The following is a 21,832-nucleotide window of genomic DNA, read 5'->3' on the forward strand; positions in this document are numbered from 1 at the left end:
GGATGGAAGGAAAGAACACTTTAACCCAAGAATTCTCTGCCAGGTTACCATGACATCCTTAAAAGTCATGGCTTAGGGCCAGCCAAGCATGGAACCAGGAAAATGAAGAAAGGAAAATAAAATTTAAATTAAAAATAAGATTTTAAATTACTAAATTAATAAAGCTTATTAAGAGGTCCTGAAACACTAAAAATATTTCATTGTAACAACCGTTATCTGTAGCAGTACAATAAAAAAACAAATATAGGGAGTGACATATTTTAAATATCAACTCTTATAATCACTGGGTAAAAATGAAACACATTACAAATAATTTAATACATGAGCATTTATTAAGACTTAATACATGCCTGGTACTAGACAAAGGTGAGTGGATCTAAAAGAAATAAGATATGCAGTCCTTCCCACAAGAAAATTATAGTCTAACTTAAAAAAGCTGGGAGAAATATGAACATAAAGATTTGAATTGAGCAGAATTCACTATTCAGAGAGAGAAAGAGAGAATAGCTCTATCTTCAGACAGCTTTATGAAGGAGGTCAAGTTGAAGCCAAGGTCTTGAAAGATGAAAACTATTTATTTAAGTATGAGAGACGTGTGGGGGGAAAGGGGCACTTGTTAGGTGAAGAAGTCCCTTTAGCCAAAAGTATTGCAGAAAGAGCACACATAATAGTGTACAGAGAATGGCAAGAGCAGCCAGTGCATGTTGCATGAGAGAGGGCAATTAGTAGAGTGGGACCTGATTGCTTTCCTGACTGACAACATGTACAAAATGGCATTGGGATCAATGTCAAGTCCAACTTTAGTCAAAAACACACTAAACTCCTGACTATGTTGATGATGTTCGTTCTCACGGTTAAAGGGGACCCCAATCTAAGCTCAGGGAAAAGTAGCCAAAATATGCAAAGCCAATCAATGTAATTTAATTTGCCCCAAGCTGTTTCCATGACAAATCACAAAATGAATAGAAACCAAGAAAGAAACACACACACACACACACACACACACACACACACAAAACTAACCATACTAGTCAAGGAATTCTGATGCAAGGCTTCAAGTAGAGTGACTTGAATGGTGGTGACGCATCACCACTCCTCAGTAAGCTTTGTATTCGTCTTTGCTTCTGTCCAAGCAAATATTGCCTCTTTCCTACCTGAAATTCCAGTACCATCTACACACTTACCTTCCTTGTTATGTCTCAGAGGAAAAAAAACTTTTGATGCAGGGATTTTTCAAATCCATCTTCCCTGCCTCTCCTCCCTGCTTCATCTCTGCTTCCCATGCATAAATGGATGGTTTCTGCTCTCTAGTGATGCTTTCTCACCTCTTTAAAAATATGGCTAAGTGAAGGCTAACCAAGGATTTTTCAGTAGTATTTCCCATCCTTGGAAGAAGTAGTCCTGCATCTCAGACTATGGTCCCACTCAATTTCTCAAAAGAATACTCTCTTACCAAACTGTATTAAAACTGTTTTATGTGCTAATGACTCATAGTGACCAACACTTTATTTAGCATTTGATTCTGTAATTCACTATCATTTTCTTTAAACCTCTCTCTGTTTTATCATGCCACAATAGTCTTCAAGATTATTTTCTTCCTTTCTGACCACCTTGTGCTTTCACTCAACAAAATTGGAACTGCAAAAAGTGAAGAATATGAATGCTGAGAACATTCACGGTGTTACTGTTGGGAGTCCAGCATTATGTCACCTATCTATCTTGACAAATTCTAGGAGGGAAAGGAACACAGTCCAGCCTCCGCCACAGGTAAATAAAAGAGAAAAAAGGAATGCAAGAGATTGTCTGCAAGACAACAAACACTAGGTAAATCCTAGAAGGTTATAGAAAAAGGTATAAAGCTACATATGTAAGAGAAACCAGTGCAGAAGAGGGAAGGAGCCCAAGTGCTGACATGGATGGAAACTATGTAGATAGAAAAAGCCAGGGGATCAGAGAATGAGATAAATAGGGTTCTATCTGATAGCAAAAATTATTGATGAGAAGTAGAAATTGCAAAAGCTAGAAATATAATTAAATTTCCCTTTTTTCTGATCACAAAGGTGGAGGTTGAAATTTTAAAAGGCCATGTTTATTTTTTTTTCTGGAAGAAAAGAAATATTAAAGAAAACCAACTTTGCACTATAAACCAGGATTAAGATATTACCAAGTATAAAGATTTACAAAGCTCCTACAGTGAAGAGATGTTTCTGATATATGTCACCTTTAAAAAAAATCAGTTGAAAATACAGGCAAAGTTTTGGCAGATATATTTAAGTCCATTTTTCAAACAATGACCTGAAGAAAAAGCAACTGTCTTGTTCTAAGAAAAGTAATCTCAGGCAAAATGTGCTGCATTACAAAAAGCTATGCTCTTTAGTACAGCCCAGAAGATACAGGCAATTCTAAACTCCATAAGTATGGGAATTATGAAGAATAATTATTTTAATTTAAAATTGCCAGCAGTCAACAAAAGTGGGCATCACTGGAGAATTCAATAAGCAGCCTCTTTTAATTTCAGAAAATAATTCAATGTAATTAAACGGAACAAAAATATTAACCTACAGAACATCTGGATGATTCCAAAGCAGATCAGGGGAATTTAAGAAATATGTAAACTACATAATTATGGTTAGGTTTTATTTTATTTTGATGCCAAAATACTCTAAGTAAAGGTGTTCCAAAAGTTTTCCTCCAGAAAGGGCAAAGAGTGATTATGTTTTTTATATTTTATGTAACTTTGATCTTAGATCAATGGCCAAATTTACAAAGCCCTGTCTTCGTCCTAATGTCAAAATTTTAGTGAAGTACAAAATGCAGAAGTGTAACTTATGCCAAGTCCCAGAGGAAAGCAGGCTCCAAAAAAAATGTGTAACACTGAGAACAGTGCTGTGCATATAGTAAATACCCAAATTATCTTTCTGATAACAGTGATGAAGAATAGATATGGCACTCCAAAAGCATTTGCACTTTATTATTATTATTTCCTATCATCTGGAAGAATTTGACCTTATTTCCTCTAATGGAATATAGGAAACTGCTTAGTTCAGTGATTTCATAGAGGCAGTTAGATTTTTAATTGTATAGCATTTACTGTAACATAAAGCAGTAGGTTCCAAAACAATATAGCAAGAATAGTTTAGAAGGGTCTAGATATTTCTAGAAGAGTCCAGAAATTGGATGGGTAACAGAGTTCTAGGCAGAGACTCAAAGAGTGAATACCTAAACAAATACTGGTTCTGAATATAGCTACCCACCCCCAAATTTATTTTGCATCAGTCAAGCAGACTTTTTTATACGAGTAGCAAAAATCATAAAGGTGATACTGTATGAGCTATATGGTGAACTAAATATTGGCACCAATTAATGGAATCTGGCTCCTTAATTTAAACAAGGGCAATGCTTATTAAAAAAAAAAAAAAAGACGTTCCAAATCCTACAATGTAGAACTGCCTGCATCTGCAGCTGCATGATTAAAATAGCTCAGTGCATGTCTTCTCTTTGTCCCCACCCCAATGAAGTCAAAGGATGTCCTTCCTCAGCAATGTTGTCAAGTTAGCAAGACTGCAAAGCATTCTGCTCACCATCTGTATCCCTAGGCTTCTCTTCCTGTAACCATTATTCAACTCCATCAGTGGCATCACTTACCAATCACCATCTTCCCAAATTTGGATGTCAAAGCCTTCCTTTTCCCTTCCCATCTTCTTCCAAAACATGAATGAAAATGCAATAATCCATCTTTTATATTTGATTCACCAATTAGATTATAATTTAGTTGAAGCTCTTCATAAGAAATATCACTTCCTTCAGATAACTGAATGATAACCTCACTGTGGAATGATATTTTTTTTCTCTCTCTCATCTAAGAGTGACATCATATACCAGTCATTTAGGAAGATACCTAGAGGGTTGCAGAGCCCTAAAATCACCCTAGATCTACTTATCTGATCTTGTATGCAAAGCTAATTTGGACAAATATGGGGTCATGGTTAACAGTATCTGCTTCCCCTATTTGGCATCTAAGGCTGCTTAGCCCAAGATCTACAATGTGCAGAAGAGGTGGTGTCCACCATTTCTGGCAGGTAACTTCCCTCCAGACTTCCCTCAGCTCAAGCCCAAATACTTTCCTTTCTAGAGAGTAAAAACATATTCCTAACCTTACCCCAAACCTGTTTTCCTCTCCCTTTGTCGCAAGACAAATGCAATATTCTGACTCGCTTGCCATCATTTTAATTAGTATTTGATGATGTTTAATCAGATGTCCTAGAAAACATCTCAAATCTCTCAACCACCTGTATCTCTGATAAATAAGGTACCAAAAAAGGGTGTGCCACTAGAGTGCATTAGGAAAAGACGGAATATATTGATGATGAGTCTATTCAATGTTAACTCATAGTTGTTTTCATAAAATTGCAGCAGGAACCCATTACAAGTACAGAAACATATAACGCTTTTTATAATACTTTATATAATATATAATACTTTTTTATGTAATCCTCACCAGTATTATATATGGAAACATAGAAAGGATAGGCAACTCTCTAGTCAGCAGGGTGACACAGAATAACAAAGCATTGTACAGGAAATGAAAACGGCAATATAATAGAGCCCTTAGAGACTGTCTGATACCTGATATGTTAGGTAAAAGAAGCTTCCCCAGTGACGATCATATCACAACAGTCCCTAATACAGCTGTGAAAAGGATGTTGTCCATACAGAATCTAAGAGAAAGGCATCAGCACCTTTTTTTAGACTCTCTCTTTACCAAGCAATCATTACAGAAATATTAATGCCTGGTCTAATGACATCTGCATGCTCTGATGTGACTGAATCAACTTCTATAATTTTCTTATAAGCGCTCTGCTGAGGAAAAGAAACCACATAGGAACTTAGAATCCTCACTAACAAATTAAATTGAAAACAAAAGGCAAAGTGGGAGAAAAATTAGTGAGACAGTAACTGTTTTTATAACAAGAAGAGAAATACTAAGTTTATCATAAAACAGCAGTAATTTTAAATGTAGGCCAAAGGACAAGAAGGGGAAAGATTCTTATACTGTAAGTAACTTAAAGAAATAAATTCAGGAGGTACAAGCACTACATTTAAGAATTTGCATGGCAACCAAATAGAATGGGATGTGTAAAAGGAGCATTTGACTCAAAATCAAAAATTAGCTTTCAGATGTATGTCCTGTGAAAGGACTTATTTTTATGACACTCATCTATAGCAATCACCTTCATCAGCATTTGCTCAGAGGCAAAGGACTGGGATATGTAATGTTATATAAACAAATGAAATCAGTATACAATGAAGTCTGAGGCAAAAATTTAAAAAAAAAACAGAGATAAGAAAACAAATCTCAGAAAAGGAAAATTCAGGAAAGCCTGCTCCAAAATTAATGGTTAAAGTTCTTCATGCCATTACCACAGTGTTCCTCAATGATTAGGTCATGTAGGAATGTTCTGTCGAAAGCACACGGACTCCATCTGTACCAAGCCATGAAGGTTAAACATTCTACCAGTTGCTTTTGTCAAGAGTTAGTCAATCATAAGTTTTGCTGAAGAAACAAAGTTTATGTAGAACTATTATCCTCGCTGTGCAGAATCAAAGTACTAACACTTGGGAAAGCACTTTTTCTCTGCAGATATTCTTCTAGAGGGATCTGCCTTCTTGCTGGCTTCCTTTATCAAAGGAAAAAGATCAGAAGTGGCAGGCAAAAAATGGAAACCAGTTTTTGCTTTTAAAAAATAATAGAATGGGGCACCTGGGTGGCTCAGTCAGTTCAGTGTCTGATTCTTGATTTTGACACAGGTCATGATCTCAGGGCCATGAGATCGAGCACAAGTAGGGCTCCACGCTGGGTATGGAACCTGCTTAAGATTCTCTCTCTCTCTCTCTTTGCCCCTACCCTCCCTCCCCTGCTCATGCATGCTCTCTCTCAAAAAACTAAAATAAATTTTAAAAATTAAAATAATAATAACAGCCTATGGAGGTAACAGAAAATCATGACACAAGGAAGGTATGCCTAGAAAAAAAAATAGAGAAAAAGCAATGGAGGGAAGTAAAGCAAAGGAGGGAGAGAAGAAAGGAAGGAATTAAATTCATTCTCTCACTAAGATAAATCTGCATGAAACCCAAATACCTATGAGGAAAGTTAATGCTAAGACAACAAGAAATCTCAATAATGAGAGTATAAGATTCCCAGTGAAATGCAAACAGTCAAGAAATCTTCAAGGACTTTTAAGTTTGTTTAAAATAATCACAGAGATAAAGTGAGGAATAATGTCTCTCACACCATGTGGACACCTCTGTGGCTGTCACATGCTCAGGTTGACTCCACAGTGTCACTTAGCATAGATAAAGGATAGCTTGAGGGACCCCTGGGCGGCTCAGTGGTTGAGAGTCTGCCTTTGGCTCAGGGCATGATCCCAGAGTGCTGGGATCAAGTCCCATATCAGGCTTCCTGCATGGAGCCTGCTTCTCCCTCTGCCTAGGTCTCTGCTTCTGTGTATATGTGTGTGTGTGTGTCTCATGAATAAATAAATAAATAAAATCTTAAAAAATATAAAAAATAAATAAAATAAAATGAAGCATAGCTTGATTGAGAATAGGGGACAGTAAAAGCCAAGTGCCAACAATAGAAGGCACGTGTTCCCCATCCTTCCATCATCCCACAGTAGGTGCTGGGTGCTCTGCTGAACACCAGCATGGCTCTAGATCTCTGAGTACCTGCTCCTACCCCCACCTTGTAGTAACTTCTTATGCAGCAAGTGTGAGAGAAGCCTACCAATGAAACTTCTTGGGCAGTAGGCAGTAGGCTGTCTGGATTTAGATGCCCATTGTTTATAGGAATTTATCAGGAACACCAGCTATGGAGCCCTCAGAAATTGGACAGCTCCTGCTGAGTAGAAGCCACAGATCCCATCAGAAGCCAAACTGCTGTACAGCCTTTCAGAAGAAAAAGACACTGCCTCCCACACTCCACACCCTGACCCCCACAAACAGTCCAGCTAACTTGTTGTCTATATAATCCAGAGTGAGCTCCCAAGGACATTTTTCAGTTAATTCCATTCCTTACATTTCAAATCCATTAAAAGAACGAAAAAAATATGAAGTTAAGCAGGCAGATATGAATCTAGAATGCATGGATGTGAAAAAGAACCAATCAAAAACCCTAAAAAGTTCCTAAAGTAGAAACTAGATAAGCAGCTCAAACATTAGACTCCAGATCAGTGAGAGTATAAGTAAGCTTTTTAAAAAGAAGCAGGCAATCAAATACAGGTGAGTAAATAAACATAGAGATACAGACATACAGATATAGACACAGAATTATTGTGAAGAAAAATTAACAGCCAAAATAAATAACATGAGTGGGAACGTCTCTTAGAAATGCTATGGTAGGGGATCTCTGGGTGGCTCAGTGGTTTAGTGCCTGCCTTCCACCTGGGATGTGATCCTGGACTCCCGGGATCGAGTCCCGCATCGGGCTCCCTGCATGGAGCCTGCTTCTCCCTCTGCCTGTGTCTCTGCCTCTCTCTCTGCCTCTCTCTCTGCCTCTCTCTCTCTCTCTCTCTCTCTCTCTCTCTGTGTGTGTGTGTGTGTGTGTGTGTGTGTGTCTCATGAATAAATAAAAAAAAAGAAAGAAATGCTATGGTACCCAAGTGACCAGCTTCTCAACCCTTAATAAAGAGGTGTATGAACATAAATGGTAATCCTGACTTAACCCATTCAGATATGATTTTCTTAGTTAATCTTTTCTTTCTCTATTTAGAATTCAACACCTTTTGAATGTGATGAATTAACAATGCTACTGATACCGTCAAATTGTTATACTCTAGCCTTTAATCTTTCAACAAGGATGGTATAGTCTTTCAATGCCCGGGAAGATAAGTTTAATAAAATATATATATATATCATATATAACAGGTAATAAAGTTCATAGGTGCCAAGGTTGCAGTGGGCTTACTAGATGACCAAATCCATCCCATCCTCCTCCCTATTTATAAGAGATCAAGTACAGTATTAGGATAATTTTGGATCATATGCTGAGACTTGCCAGTATTAGTAGACAGATTGTCCATTCATATTTATTGCCCAGAGTAAAGAGAACCTATCATTGAGAAAAAAAAATTTTTGTTATAGGAAAGATTTTTTATTGCGAAGATGAAGAATCACATTTAAGAAAATCACATTAATGTTATCTGGTCTTCTGATATCTAAGCAGGCACAAAGTTAGACCATTATGATCTGTTTTAAAACAATGCTAATCATTCTGTGTTTAGAGCCTTTGTAAAGATTCACTAAACAACAAAGGAGTATTATCTGTATTGGCCTGCTAGAGTGCATGCTGCCTGCTACTGGCTGTTGCCATTGACATTGTGACATATTTCATCCTGTTTACAATAAATTGTCACTATCTTTGGCAGTTGGTTCATTGCAAAGTGTAGATTATTTGGCTGTGTACAAGTCAGCAACTTTGTAGTTTCTCACCTTTTTCTCCTTATATTCAACTATTATAAATGTACCATCTTCCTGGCATCTCAATCTACCTATTTGCATATGTTTCTACTGCTGCCACCCTAGTTCATGCTTGCATAACCTCACAACTCAATTTAAGCAAGAGGCTCCTACTTGGTCCCCACCTTTAGTCTCTTGCTCTGCCAGACTAAATTTTGCAAGATAACTTAATTATCAGAGGCTCCCAATTTCCAGACACTTCATATACAAGCCACTTATTCTTGTTGAACTCTGATTCTCTTGTTATTACTCTTAAATACATTAGCTAAATAAATCTTCCCAACCCTTCAGAATAGTGAAGCCTTCGCCAGGTCCTCAAGCCCACACTGATTCCTCCCTCATCTCACCACATAGGTCAGTATTTAATCAGACATTTTGTCATATTCTTTTCTATGTGTTCATTCTTTGAGGCAAGAGGCATATCTCAAACATTAGATCTGATTACAGGTATCAAAAGGGAATAAGAAAGGAAATGAGAAGTTCAGGTGTGTACAAAGGCTTACAATGGCATAATGGTGAAGGAACCAAAATTATACTCTAGGCAGAATGTTTAAAAGAAGGATTTTGCTCTAGAGAGACACAACAGAAATCAAATAGAGGTGGTTCAGATATGGTCCACATTGCTTCAAACCCAGAAACAGTAAAGAGACATTAAAAGGATAAATATGTGGGCTTAAAATAAAGAAGAATCTAAAGAAGTCTTTAAGACTTCAAAGGAAACTTCAGAACTGTCAAATATGACAAAATAAAATTGCAGAGAAACCTCTCCAAGTATACAGCATCTAAGAGTGATAGATAAAATCTTTTAAATATCATTTTTTAGTTTAAAAAATCCCTTTTTATTACAGAAAAGGAGATAAATGGAGGCCAGAAACAAAAATTCATCAAAATTTCCAAGCAGTAGTCAAGCACTGGATTCAAGCAGAACCAGCCCTGAGGGCATGTGTCCATATCTGATAAACTGGATACTGAGTTTGATTATGTCCCCCACACACACAATGGAAAAAAAACAAAGCCTGAATCCCAAGCAAGATGAGGTGCCTTGGAACCAGAAATCCCTAGAGGAGATATCCAGAATAAGCCAGGAAAAGATATGGTCTACAGAGGAACAAAGGGGTACCTGGCTGAGCCTTGGCTTGGTCAAAGCCAAAAAGAAAAAAAAGGAAAAGAGAAGAACTCTCCTGAATACAAAGACAAGTCCACTTTCACTTAAGATTTGGGATTAGAATTCCCACAAATAAAGGGGCTTCAAAGATCCCAAGCCCAAAACACTGTTTAACATGGTTACAAAAAGTATAGCAATTCAATGTCACAGAAGCAAATGACATTTCCTCTGGATTACACATAAATCCTCAGAGGAATGACACATACAAAGTTCCAAAGAATCTAAGTTCATAATATTTTTTTAGATTACTAAATATCTAAGTAAACACATTTCCATGGACTCCTGCAAAAGTAGACACCGGAAAACTGCAAATGGCCCTCCTATGACAAACCAGCTACATCCTGGATAAAGAACCTATCTTAAGTACATTTCTGGGCTCACAGAAAACAAAGGAGTCCAAAACTCCACCACCCATCTACAAAAAAGAAAAAGAAAAAGTCAGCTGAAGCCAAATCAGAACTCTAGACTTCAAGACACCATGATTAGGTTTTCTGAAGGTAAATGCCAACAATTCAGAGATGAAGTCTGTTCTAAGCAAGTATCAAATTCAGAGAGCTAAACCTGAGATTCCTGCCTTCAGACAGATGTAGGAGAAGAACGCATCATGGTCTCAGGCTAGCAGGGACCCCGGGCAATAGACCAAGGTAATCACAAATACTCTAAGGAAAACATACCCAATTTCAACCCTCATGCCTAAGTAAAAAAAAACACAATAGCTCAAAACCAACACTCTAATATTTATAGCAGCCTTTATTTATGATGGGCCCAAACTGGAAGCAACCAAGATGTCCTTCAAGAGGTGATGGATAAGCTGCTGTACATCCAACAATCAGGTGTTATTCAGTGATAAAAAGAAATGAGTTAGCAAGTTACAAAAGGATATACAAGAGCCTCTAATGTGTATTGCTAAATGAAAGAAGTCAGTCTGCAAAAGCTACATAACCATTAGGCCATACAACATTCTGGAGAATGCAAAACTATAGAGACCGGAAAAAAGATCAGCAGTTTCCAGGACTCAGGAGCTTACAAGGGAAGGACAAATAGGAAGAGCACAGAGGATTTTCAGGACAGTGAAACCAGTCTGTATGATACTGTGTGTGACATTACGATATTGTATTTGTCAAAACTCAGAGAATTGTACAATACAAATAGTGGAACCTAAAGTAAACTATGGAGTTTAGTACATAGTAATGTATCAATATTGGCTTATCCATTGCAGGAAATGTACCACATTACTATAAGATGTTGGTAATATGAAAATGAGGAGAGTATATGGAAATTCATTGCACCTTGTGCACAACTTTTCTCTAAACCTAAAACTGCTCTAAAAATAAAGTCTATTAAAAAAAAAGTATGGTCTCATAATCAAAGACGACCAATTATATAAGGTAACAAGTAACATGAATGAGAATCATAAGAAATTCCCTAGTGCTTCTGATCCTGGAATTACTATACGTAGTCTAGAAAATAGCCATATGGAATCACAAAAATTAGCAAGCAACAAAAGATGATTTAAAAAATGACCAAAAAGGGGGATCCCTGGGTGGCGCAGCGGTTTGGCGCCTGCCTTTGGCCCAGGGCCCGATCCTGGGGACCCGGGATCGAATCCCACGTGGGGCTCCCGGTGTATGGAGCCTGCTTCTCCCTTTGCCTATGTCTCTGCCTCTCTCTCTCACTGTGTGCCTATCATAAATAAAGAAAAATTAAAAAAAAAAAAAAAAAACCAAAAAGATTGTTTTAAAAATCGAGTTGCAGGGCAGCCCGGGTGGCTCAGCAGTTTAGCGCCGCCTTCAGCCTAGGGCCTGATCTTGGAGACCCGGGATCGAGTCTCACATCAGGCTCCCTGCGTGGAGCCTGCTTCTCCCTCTGCCTGTGTCTCTGCCTCTCTTTCTCTCTCTCTCTCTCATGAATAAATAAAAATCTTTTTAAAAAATTTTTAAAAAATAAAAATCAAATTGCAGGTATGAAAAAAATTACTGAAATAAAAAATCAGTAGGTAAACTGCAGACAAGACATATTTAAAGAGAGATGCATATGTGTCTAAAGAAATTACTCAAATTCAGCACAAAGTCCCAGGTATGGAAAATATAGAAAAGAAATGAACAGATATTGAGGCAATAATAAGGTTTAACATATACTTAATCATTTTCAGAATTAAAGCACCACTATTCAACAGATGGCAAACATCTCAACAGCAGCAATAGAAGCCTGGAGACATGAAATATTATCATCAGAAGTGGAAGAAAATATCTTTCAACTGATAAGAGTTTTTTTTGTCCCCAGTAAAAAATAATTTTAAATTTATAAGCATCAGACAAAAGAGCCCTAAAAACATGTCAACTAGGGATCCCTGGGTGGCGCAGCGGTTTGGCGCCTGCCTTTGGCCCAGGGCGCGATCCTGGAGACCCAGGATCGAATCCCACGTCAGGCTCCCGGTGCATGGAGCCTGTTTCTCCCTCTGCCTGTGTCTCTGGCTCTGTCTCTCCTTCTATCTCTCAAGAATAAATAAATAAAATCTTTAAAAAAAATAATAATAAATAAATAAAAAATAAATAAAAAAAAAACATGTCAACTATACTCAAATTAAAAAAACGAAGAAGCTAAGTGCAAGAAAACCAAACTAACAAAAATACCCTAAAATATAAAGTAAAAATTACTAAAACTATAGGAGAAAATGTATAAACCTACCATTGTAGTAAAAAAATGTCAACAAATCTCTCTCAATGATCAATATGTCAAGAAAACAAAAATATTAGTAAGTAGATAAATGATTCAAACACAAGAAGCTTGACTTACTAGCCATATACAAGGAACCCTATATCTGTTCACATTCTTCTCAAGCCCACATAATTACAAAACCTAACAGTATATAATAAGCCAAAAAAGCAAGTATCAACAAATTTTGGAGAACTGATGTCATCATAACCACATTCTCTTGCCACAAGTTAATTAATTAAGACTTCAATAACAAAAAAGGATAAATTTTGTCTAGACATTTGGAAATTTGAGAACTCACTTCCAAGTAATTCTGGGAGAAAGATGAAATCATAATGGAAATTTTAAAATATCTAATATTGAACAATAATATAAAAGGCATTTGTTAAAATTTGTGGAATGTAGTTGCTTAGAAGGAAATAATACCATTAAGTTTTTTTAAAGTTTGAAAAGTGTGTCAACATAAAAGGTTAGAGGATAGTAGAATAAATATGATAAAACAAACCCAGAAGCTCAACAAAGCCAAAAATAGATTCATTAAAAATGACGAATAAAATATGTGCAATGCTTTTAAGATGATACATGACATTATACATTCGTCAAAACCCACAGAAGTATACAACACAAATAGTAAAATCTGAAGGGTCAAAAAAAAAGTTAACACAAGTAAACAATATCAAGAATAAAAAAGGGGTCTCGGGGCACCTGGGTGGTACAGGCAGTTAAGCATCTGACTCTTGGCTTCAGCTCAGGTAGTGATCTCAGGGTGGTGGGATCCGGTTCCAAGCTGGCTCTGCACTCAGCATAGAGTCTACTTGTGACTCTCTCCCTCTGCCCCTTCCTCAGTAAAATAAATAAATAAATAAATCTTAAGAAGGGTAGGGGTCCTGAAGCTACAGAGATAGCAGAAATTTGAAAAGATAATGGAAGAATATGAACCAACTTATGCCAATAAATTTGTAAACTAAAGCATATGGCTAGAAAAATTTACAGCAAACTGAGCCAAAATAGAAAATTTGAATGAATTTATAACCATTAAAAAAAATGAATTAGTAGTTAAAATCTCCCCACAAACTAAATCCAAGGCCCAGGCAAATTTACAAACACATTTTATTAAACATTCACAGAATACATATCTAAGCATAGGCAAAGAAAGGAGAAGACCCTGCAGTTCATTTTATTATGATATTAGTCTAACCTTTTTACCAATACTTGACAGGAACAACATAAGAAAGGAAATTTACAGGCCAATCTCACTGACAGCATAGATGTAAAATCCTAAACAAAATATTAGCAAACTGGATCTAGCAATGTAAAATTATCACCAAAATAAATTTATTTTAGAATACAAGATTACTATGGTAGAAGTTCTATTTATGATTCTTTTTATTAAAATTAGCATATTAAGAGGGAGATAGGTGAAATAAGTGATGGGGATTAAGGAGTACACTTGTAATGAGCACTGGGTGATGTATGGAAGTGTTGACTCACTATATTGTACACCTGAAACTAATATTACACTGTATGTTAACTAACTGGTTAAATAAAAATTTTTTTAAAATTAGCAGATTAAGATTAAAGAAAAATAATAATCTTGATATATGCATAAACTATATTTAATTAAAGTCAATAACCATTCATCATAAAAATTAGCAAACTAGGGATAGGGGGGATTTCCACAATTAATAAAGGGTATGTACAAAAACAATTGGACAAAAAAATGATGTTCACAATGAAATATTAAAATCATTCCCTTTAAAATTAGAAGCAAGACAAGGATACTCATTATTACCACATCTACCCATTATCACCACATCTACTCACCACTTATACTGGAAAATTTTACCAATACAACAGAGAAGAAAAAAGGAAATAATAAATAAAAAGATTATACTCAAGTTTGAACTATAGCATCACCATGACTTGAAGTCAAAAATATTTTTAACCTTGGTAGTAGGTACACATAAATTGGTAGGACCTAACTAACTTACCCATACAAAATTTAGCTTAAATCTAAAATAGAAAAAGAAGTGAAATGGTCAATAAGCATATGAAAACATGCTTGACCCCCGTGAGTAATCCAGCAAAATCACAATAGAAAAAAATATGTCAATCCATCTAATTACCAAAAATGGAGAAGTGAAAAAAAGTGTCATGAAGTGTCATGAGGGTATGGAGCTATGGAACTCTCATATAATGCTGGAGGGAGTGTCATTTGGTCATCAGAATACAACTGGCATTGTATTCTGAATACAGAAGTGTTTTCATTTTCTTAGGGTAAATGCCCATAGGTATAATTATTAGATCATATGGTATTTTGTTTTTCATATCTTAAGGGAATTCCATACTATTTTCCACAGTGGCTCTACCAACTCACATTGCCACCAATAGTACACAAGGGTTCCTTTTTCTCCACATTCTTGGCAACCCTTGTTATTTCCTGTCTTTTAGCTATTCTGATATGTGTAAGGTGGTATCTCATTGTGGTTTTGATTTGCATTTTCCTGATAATGAGTGATGTTGAGCATCTTAACATTTTAGGTCATCTGTATGTCCTTTTTGGAAAAATGTCTATTTAGGTCCTCTTTTTTAATTGGATTTTTTGGTTTTTTGGTGCAGAGATGTGTAAGTTCTTTATATATTTTGGACAATAACCTCTTATCAGATATATCATTTGCAAATATCTTCTCCCATTGAATAGGCTGCCTTTTTGTTTTGTTGACGGTTCCTTCGCTGTGTAAAGCTTTTTATTTTGATGTAGTCCCAATAGTTTATTTTTGCTTTTGTTTCCCTTGTCTTAGGAGATTTATCCAGCAAAAAATGTTGCTACAGTGATGTCAAAGAAATTACTGCCTGTGTTTTACTCTAAGATTTTAATATTTTCAGGTCTCACATTTAAGTCTTTAGTCTGAAGAGTCTCTTAAACATGTGCCTCAAAGAGCATACAAAAGTTTTTAAAGCAGCATTGCTTCTGGTAGCAAATTTTTTTTAAAAAGTACTAGAACAGGCAGCCTGAGTGGCTCAGCGGTTTAGCGCCACCTTCAGTCCAGGGTGTGATCCTAGGGACCCAGGATCAAGTCCCACGTCGGGCTCCCTGCATAGAGTCTGCTTCTCCCTCTGCCTGTGTCTCTGCCTCCCTCTCTCTCTCTCTCTCATGAATAAATAAATAAAGTAAAATATTTTTAAAGTACTAGAACTGTAAAGAATGAAAATGTCCACCAACAATTAACTAGATAAACGTGCATAAGATGTAATGCACATTCTCTAATATATATTAGAAAAAAATGAATGAGTCGCAGCTAGACATCAGCAAGGAGGGAGGGCAAAAATATATCTAAGATAGACTAAATGAAATATTTTTCATGTTTTAGAAATATAAATATGTGTGGTAAAAACTGTTAAGAAAAACAAGGAAATTAACAAACTCATGATAATGTTCTCTTCCAGCATACAGAGAGGGACCACAGGGACTTCTTACTAGTAATATTCTATTTCTTAAGCTATGTGTTCATTTCAATAGAATAAGCTACCCAAGAGTTACTGAATTTGCCATCACGAAAGTTTGTTTTAAGAAATATCACACTCGGGCAGCCCAGGTGGCTCAGTGGTTTAGCGCCGCCTTTGGCTCAGGGTGTGATCCTGGAGACCCGGATGGAGTCCCACGTCGGGCTCCCTGCATGGAGCCTGCTTCTCCCTCTGCCTGTGTCTCTGCCTCTCTCTCTCTCTCTCTCTCTCTCTCTGTGTGTGTGACTATCATAAATAAATAAAAAATAAAAAAATTTTTTAAAAAAGAAAAGAAATATCACACTCACATGAGCTATTTAGGGAGAAAATAAATATCGCACAGGAATTGGACTTTATATAATTTAATTCTAAGGTTTCATAATTCCATACCCATCATAGTAAACAGCACATGTTTTACATAAAATCCAATAATAATTATAATGAACAGCCATTGGCTACTAACTTTTGCAGACACTATCAATTGCTAACCAACAGTCTTTCTTTGTTCTTCCTTGATAGCAGATTTCAATTTTGTTCTACTACCTATCCTTCCCCCCATGTAATTCAAGGGAGGGCATCCGAGAGCTTGAGGATCATCCCTTACTTAGTCTAAATTAATCCTCTAATCCATTGATTTGGGGGTAAACAAGTGGCCCTGCTTTAGTCAAGTAGACATGAGATAGAATCTACTAAGGGATGCCTGGAAAAGGTTTTCTTGCTCCTATACGGGAGACTCACTAATGTATAAAAAGGCATATATATTTATTTTGGTGTTGCCGTGCAGAGACATAACATCTAGGATTCTGCTGCCATGATGCAACCATGAAAAGATCAATCTCTAAATTAAGCCTATCAGCCCATAATGACCACACTGAGAAAATGAATTAATTAAAGCTGGAGCCTTACTTCTTGCCTTGTTGGTAAAATAGCATGTCACCTTATTGTTTTTATTTTCCCACTGAAGTTGTATTAACTGACATGTCATGTGCCCAGTTTGTTCATTTCATCTCACAGTATCCTCATGAGTTAAGTTCACTGAATGTCCGTCGAATGAATATTAAAAAAAAAAAAAAGGAATTAAATTGCCCAAAGTCACACATGTACTTAGTGGCAAATTCTGGGGTATCTGACGTCAAAACCCATGCTCTTAATGCCCTATCCATTCAAGGCCATCTTTCTGTGGCTGTAAGGGCTGAGAAGAAAATCCTAATAGACATGAACATCCCATTATCTACCCACGTGCTTTTCAGGTGTGAGTCAGTGGTGGTGGAGTAGCAATGTTGGCAGTAGCCAAAACAGCCTCTTCACCTCTGAATCATAACTATGATTTTTTGACCTTGAAATCAATAGTCCAGTGGCTGCCTCCAAACAGTACTCCTCCAGACTTTCCAAAAATTTAATTCCTTGTATTAAATCACTTTTTGCTTCAAGAAGCTAAAATTATTACCATTTTCTGAACTGATAAATCCTGTACTCAACAAATAATAAATAAATTCTAGCTTTATTGACTTAAATTCATCTGAAGTATGTAGAAAATAGATCTATAACCCTAATGGAATGCACTTTTATTTTTAAGGTATCCCCAATCAGACAATTTATTCATCTCCTTTCTTTCGTCAATACAAATTGCTTATTAAACTGCTCAGGGGAAACCAGGATATGCACTATGTTAGAGGCTCTTTCTCCATTTCTCTCAGAGGTTAGGAATTTAAACTGCAAATGAGTGACTTCATGGAATCTCACACCTATATTTTACGTGACTTTTTTTGTAAACTTTTACAAAGAGCATAAAGCATCTTCCTATGGTTGTCAGCTGTTCTTTATTTTAAAAATGCAATGTTCTAAAAGGTGAAGCAACATTATATTTATTCTCTAGAAGATGTGCAAATTATGTATGCACAAAAGGAAGAGGTACTCCAACCTTGTGAAAGCATAATACATCTCTTAACATCTTTAAATATTATATCAAAAAGTTCAGTCTTACATTAAAGAACCTAGAACTTATCATCAGAAAGACCTGGGCTAAAATCTCATTTGGGTCTCATAGAGCTGCTTGATATTGAGGAAATCCTCAGTTTTTCTGAATTTCAGTTGATTCATCTTTAGAAATATGATCTTTCTAACTCTGTCCAAAGATTTTAAAATTTAAAAAGAGGTACCATGTATGAAAATGTGTACTCTAAGATGATGTATAGCAAGTACTACACAAATGTTAAATATCCTCTTATTTCTTAAATATGCTGTAGAAAAACACTATGTCAACAACAACAAATGAGCTGCTCATGAGACAAATTTGTGTGGAGTAGGAAGTCTACATTCTAGTAATTTACATTATGAAATCACAGAAAAAGCTGCTAAAAGATGAAGTCAAAAATTTTTTGCAGGTTAGTGGTAAGTAGTCCTGAGACAAGGAAGAAGTAGTAACCCATCAGATGAACTTCCCTTTGGTACTTTTCCATGTTTTGAGGACTGAAATTATCTCCTTCTCTGTCTTCACCTTTCACTACACAATATTTTGGGTATTCCAACACACAAAAAATCTGGGGTAGGTAAACTCCTCTAAAGAGTCTACCTTCCTGCAGATTAAAACACGACTAAATGAAACACTAGACAGGCATTAAGAAACAATATCTTGTCAATTTTGATGTTGGCATTGGTTTGCCAAGTACTACCACTGAAACATGGCCTTAAAAACTTAAAATGATTATTTAGTATTTAGTGAAATGTGAAAACAACAACTAATTAAGCCACCAAAAACTAAAACTTATACAATAGAAGACTTAGGATCACCATCTTACCATTCTTTAGATTGAATACATACTTCTGGTATTTTCATGCTGGTAGTAAAGCATATTTTTCCATTTAACTATTTTTACATATTATATAATGGTATGCAAGAAAGAAAGAAATGATTTACAGCTTGGAAATAGATAGCCACAGTGAATGGTAAAAAAAAAAAAAAATTCACATCTTTTTACAGGTCTATGCTTAGGACCCACTCCTTTCCCCATCTGACTCCATCCTATTGTCCAGATTCCTGTATTATAGAATTTACAGTGGAAAGGAAAAAGAGTGGAAAGATAGACAGATGAGGTAAAAACTGGTAGCAATCGACAAGAATTAACCAAAACACGGGTTTATGGAGTTAATTGATTGGGCAAGTGAAAGTCGTCTTCTCTGTTTTTCAGAACAAAATGTTTCTTTACGAATAATTTTGCCTATCAGGCATATGTTAAAAGATACTGTTTGTATTATTTCAAAATGTATCTTGACAACGAACCTCAATTGGCTCTTCACCACCTTTTACTTGACTTTCACCTATTTCCCCGTTCTCATAGCTGCTGCTCTTCTCAACCCATAACTCAGATTTTTCTACAGTTAGTCGAAGCTGGTCTAGATCTGCCTTGATTTGCTTGTAGTTATCTACATCTTGATTGGACACCAGCAATTGCACCTGGAAACAGAAGAATTTGAACCCTCAATTTACTTATGGAAATTCCTCCATTCTTATTTCATTTATGTCAAAAATCCCAAGTCTTTTAACAAATGTATTCCTCAATTGAAGTTTAATATTTCTAGAATATTTATGGTTATTTTAGATGTATATTGACCATAAAATCTAACCTGGAAGTATCTGTGAACACTACCCAATATGTTCATATGTTATAAAGAATTATATATTTTTAAAAAGTGAGCCTTAGCAAAGTGCTAAAGAGTAATTTAAAATAAAAGATCCCCTAATTCTAATTTTACTGCTAAAATTAATTTTTCCAAAACTCTAGCTATGTGAAAAGAGGTAGAAATACAGAAATAAGTGGAAGAAAATCTGATGGTCTAAACCTCATATTATAAACTTTTATTTTATTATAATTTATATGTATTACATGACATACAAATTATGCATAATTATATCTATTTGTATAATTACTCTTGTAACTATTTACATTTTAATATATTCTTATAGAACTTGCTAATACAACGAATATTAGTGAAACACACAAGCATTAGGTATTAATCATTAATAGTCTCAAGATCACTGTCATCTGAATGACAAAGAAAAAGATTAGATCCAAAATAGTTACTTTCTTTTGTATTTATATATTTTTCAATCACAAAATATTTATTTCAGCACTAGTGCTTATCCTAACCAAATTTATCAGTAAAACCTGGGGTCAAAATAATAGCAGTGACAACAAAATTCCTAATATGGCATTATCCCCCAGTGCCTTCCTAAATCTTAGTGCCTGTCATTTATATTAAAGATATTAACTGAAAATCATTCGTGGGGAACTCTTTCTAAAATAGATCATGTCTTGGCTTAAGACAAGGCCACATCTGTCTTTAAAAATAGGAAGTGTCTCTAGGATAAGCCATACAGTCTCATTAACTCTGCAACCATGAATTCAGGTCAGATATTATAAACAATATTTTCAGAGCTTCTGCTATGGCACCATGGAGGGCTTCTCAATCTTACCTGTTTAAATGCCTGTAAAACTTCTGCTCTCTGGCTGAAGTGCTTGAACAATAGTTGCAGGGCTCCTGATAGCAAAGGAGGGTAATCATGCATGATCAGATGAATGAGGACCCGTAAAAAGGTCCTGCCTCCTTCATCATCAAGTTGAACTGGATTTTTTTCCTTTCTGTAAAACCAAAAATAATTTTAAAATAAGTTATATCGGGGATCCCTGGGTGGCTCAGCGGTTTAGCGCCTGCCTTTGGCCCAGGGCGCGATCCTGGAGTCCTGGGATCGAGTCTAACATCGGGCTCCCGGCATGGAGCCTGCTTCTCCCTCCTCCTGTGTCTCTGCCTCTCTCTCTCTCTCTCTCTCTCTCTCTCTCTGTTTATCATAAATAAATAAATAAATAAATCTTTAAAAAAAAAGTTATATCTAAAAAAATTCTACTCATCAGTGGTTAAAATTGTGTATACATTCTCAGAGTTATATCACTTTTTTCCCTCAAAATTGGAAAGAAAAAAGGAAGATAATTCTACCTTTTTTTTCCCTGATATAACTGATGAAAAAACAAAGCACACATAAGAAAAGCCTGTATTTGTCCACAAAAGCAAGGATGACCAACCATCCCAGTTTGTTCAAGACTGAGAGGGTTCCCAGGATGCAGGATTCCTCAGTGCTTGCACTGGGAAAATTCCAGGCAAAGCAAGATGAGTTATTCACCTAGATAGAAAAAACTAGAATCCAGAAATTGATCTAAAAAAATCTCAACTCTAGTATTGAGAAGAGATACAAGAATGGATGTACAACAATAAGTAACTTTCCCTAGAGCCCTAGAGACCTCTCCATGACTGGTGGTGAGCACCTAGGGAAGGATGGGGCACATGTGCACGTGCGTACACATGCACACAATCATCACCAGAGCTGGTCTGTGTATTTCGAATATTCAGACCCTGGGCAAATCTGCACTGGATAAGAGGGCCATTTATTTTAAGATGAAAAACCATACACTGATTTATTGTCTCTTCCTTGAAATAATGAAATACTTGAATAGGAAAACACAACAATAACAACAAAAACTGTCAAAACAATATAAAAACAAAGCTAAACCAAATGTTCACTAAAGATAAAGAAAAAAAGTCCTTTTTGATTCTCTTGATTCTTCATTCTTGTTTGTCTTTCTAACCAAAGAAAATGCAACAAAGGGCTTAGTGTGATATCTATTTAGGTTCTCATGGCAAGTCTGTAATAGAAATGAATGTAAGAGACTCAAAAATTTGTAGCTTACACATTTTAGGTTGTTTTTTTTTTTTTTACTTTTCTTTTTTACTGCTATTAGTTTCATTTCTGAAAAAGAAACAACTTAAAAACAATAAAAGTCAGGGTTCCTGAAAACAAAGGTGGGTAGTCACACCAGAGGCATTTTGTTTTCTTTAACCATGGATATTTCCAACTGGCAGAAAATAGCTTTATTTCTCACA

At 35.9% G+C, this 21,832-nt stretch overlaps 1 protein-coding gene across 5 annotated transcripts in view; it reads right to left on the reverse strand.

Moving 5' to 3' along the window:
- The window catches only part of ITPR2 (inositol 1,4,5-trisphosphate receptor type 2), a 471,510-nt gene that overhangs the window by 263,595 nt on the left and 186,083 nt on the right, over positions 1-21,832 (reverse strand). For all 5 annotated transcript variants that reach the window (XM_041735326.1, XM_041735324.1, XM_041735322.1 and 2 more), the window contains 2 exons: positions 20,373-20,538; positions 19,179-19,352 (listed from right to left, as the gene is read on the reverse strand). In XM_041735326.1, the coding sequence (XP_041591260.1) occupies positions 19,179-19,352; positions 20,373-20,538 (340 nt within the window). The remainder of the gene's footprint in view (positions 1-19,178; positions 19,353-20,372; positions 20,539-21,832) is intronic.

Source organism: Vulpes lagopus, chromosome 21 (assembly GCF_018345385.1).
Source record: "Vulpes lagopus strain Blue_001 chromosome 21, ASM1834538v1, whole genome shotgun sequence".
In the NCBI taxonomy this organism is placed as follows: Eukaryota; Metazoa; Chordata; class Mammalia; order Carnivora; family Canidae; genus Vulpes; species Vulpes lagopus.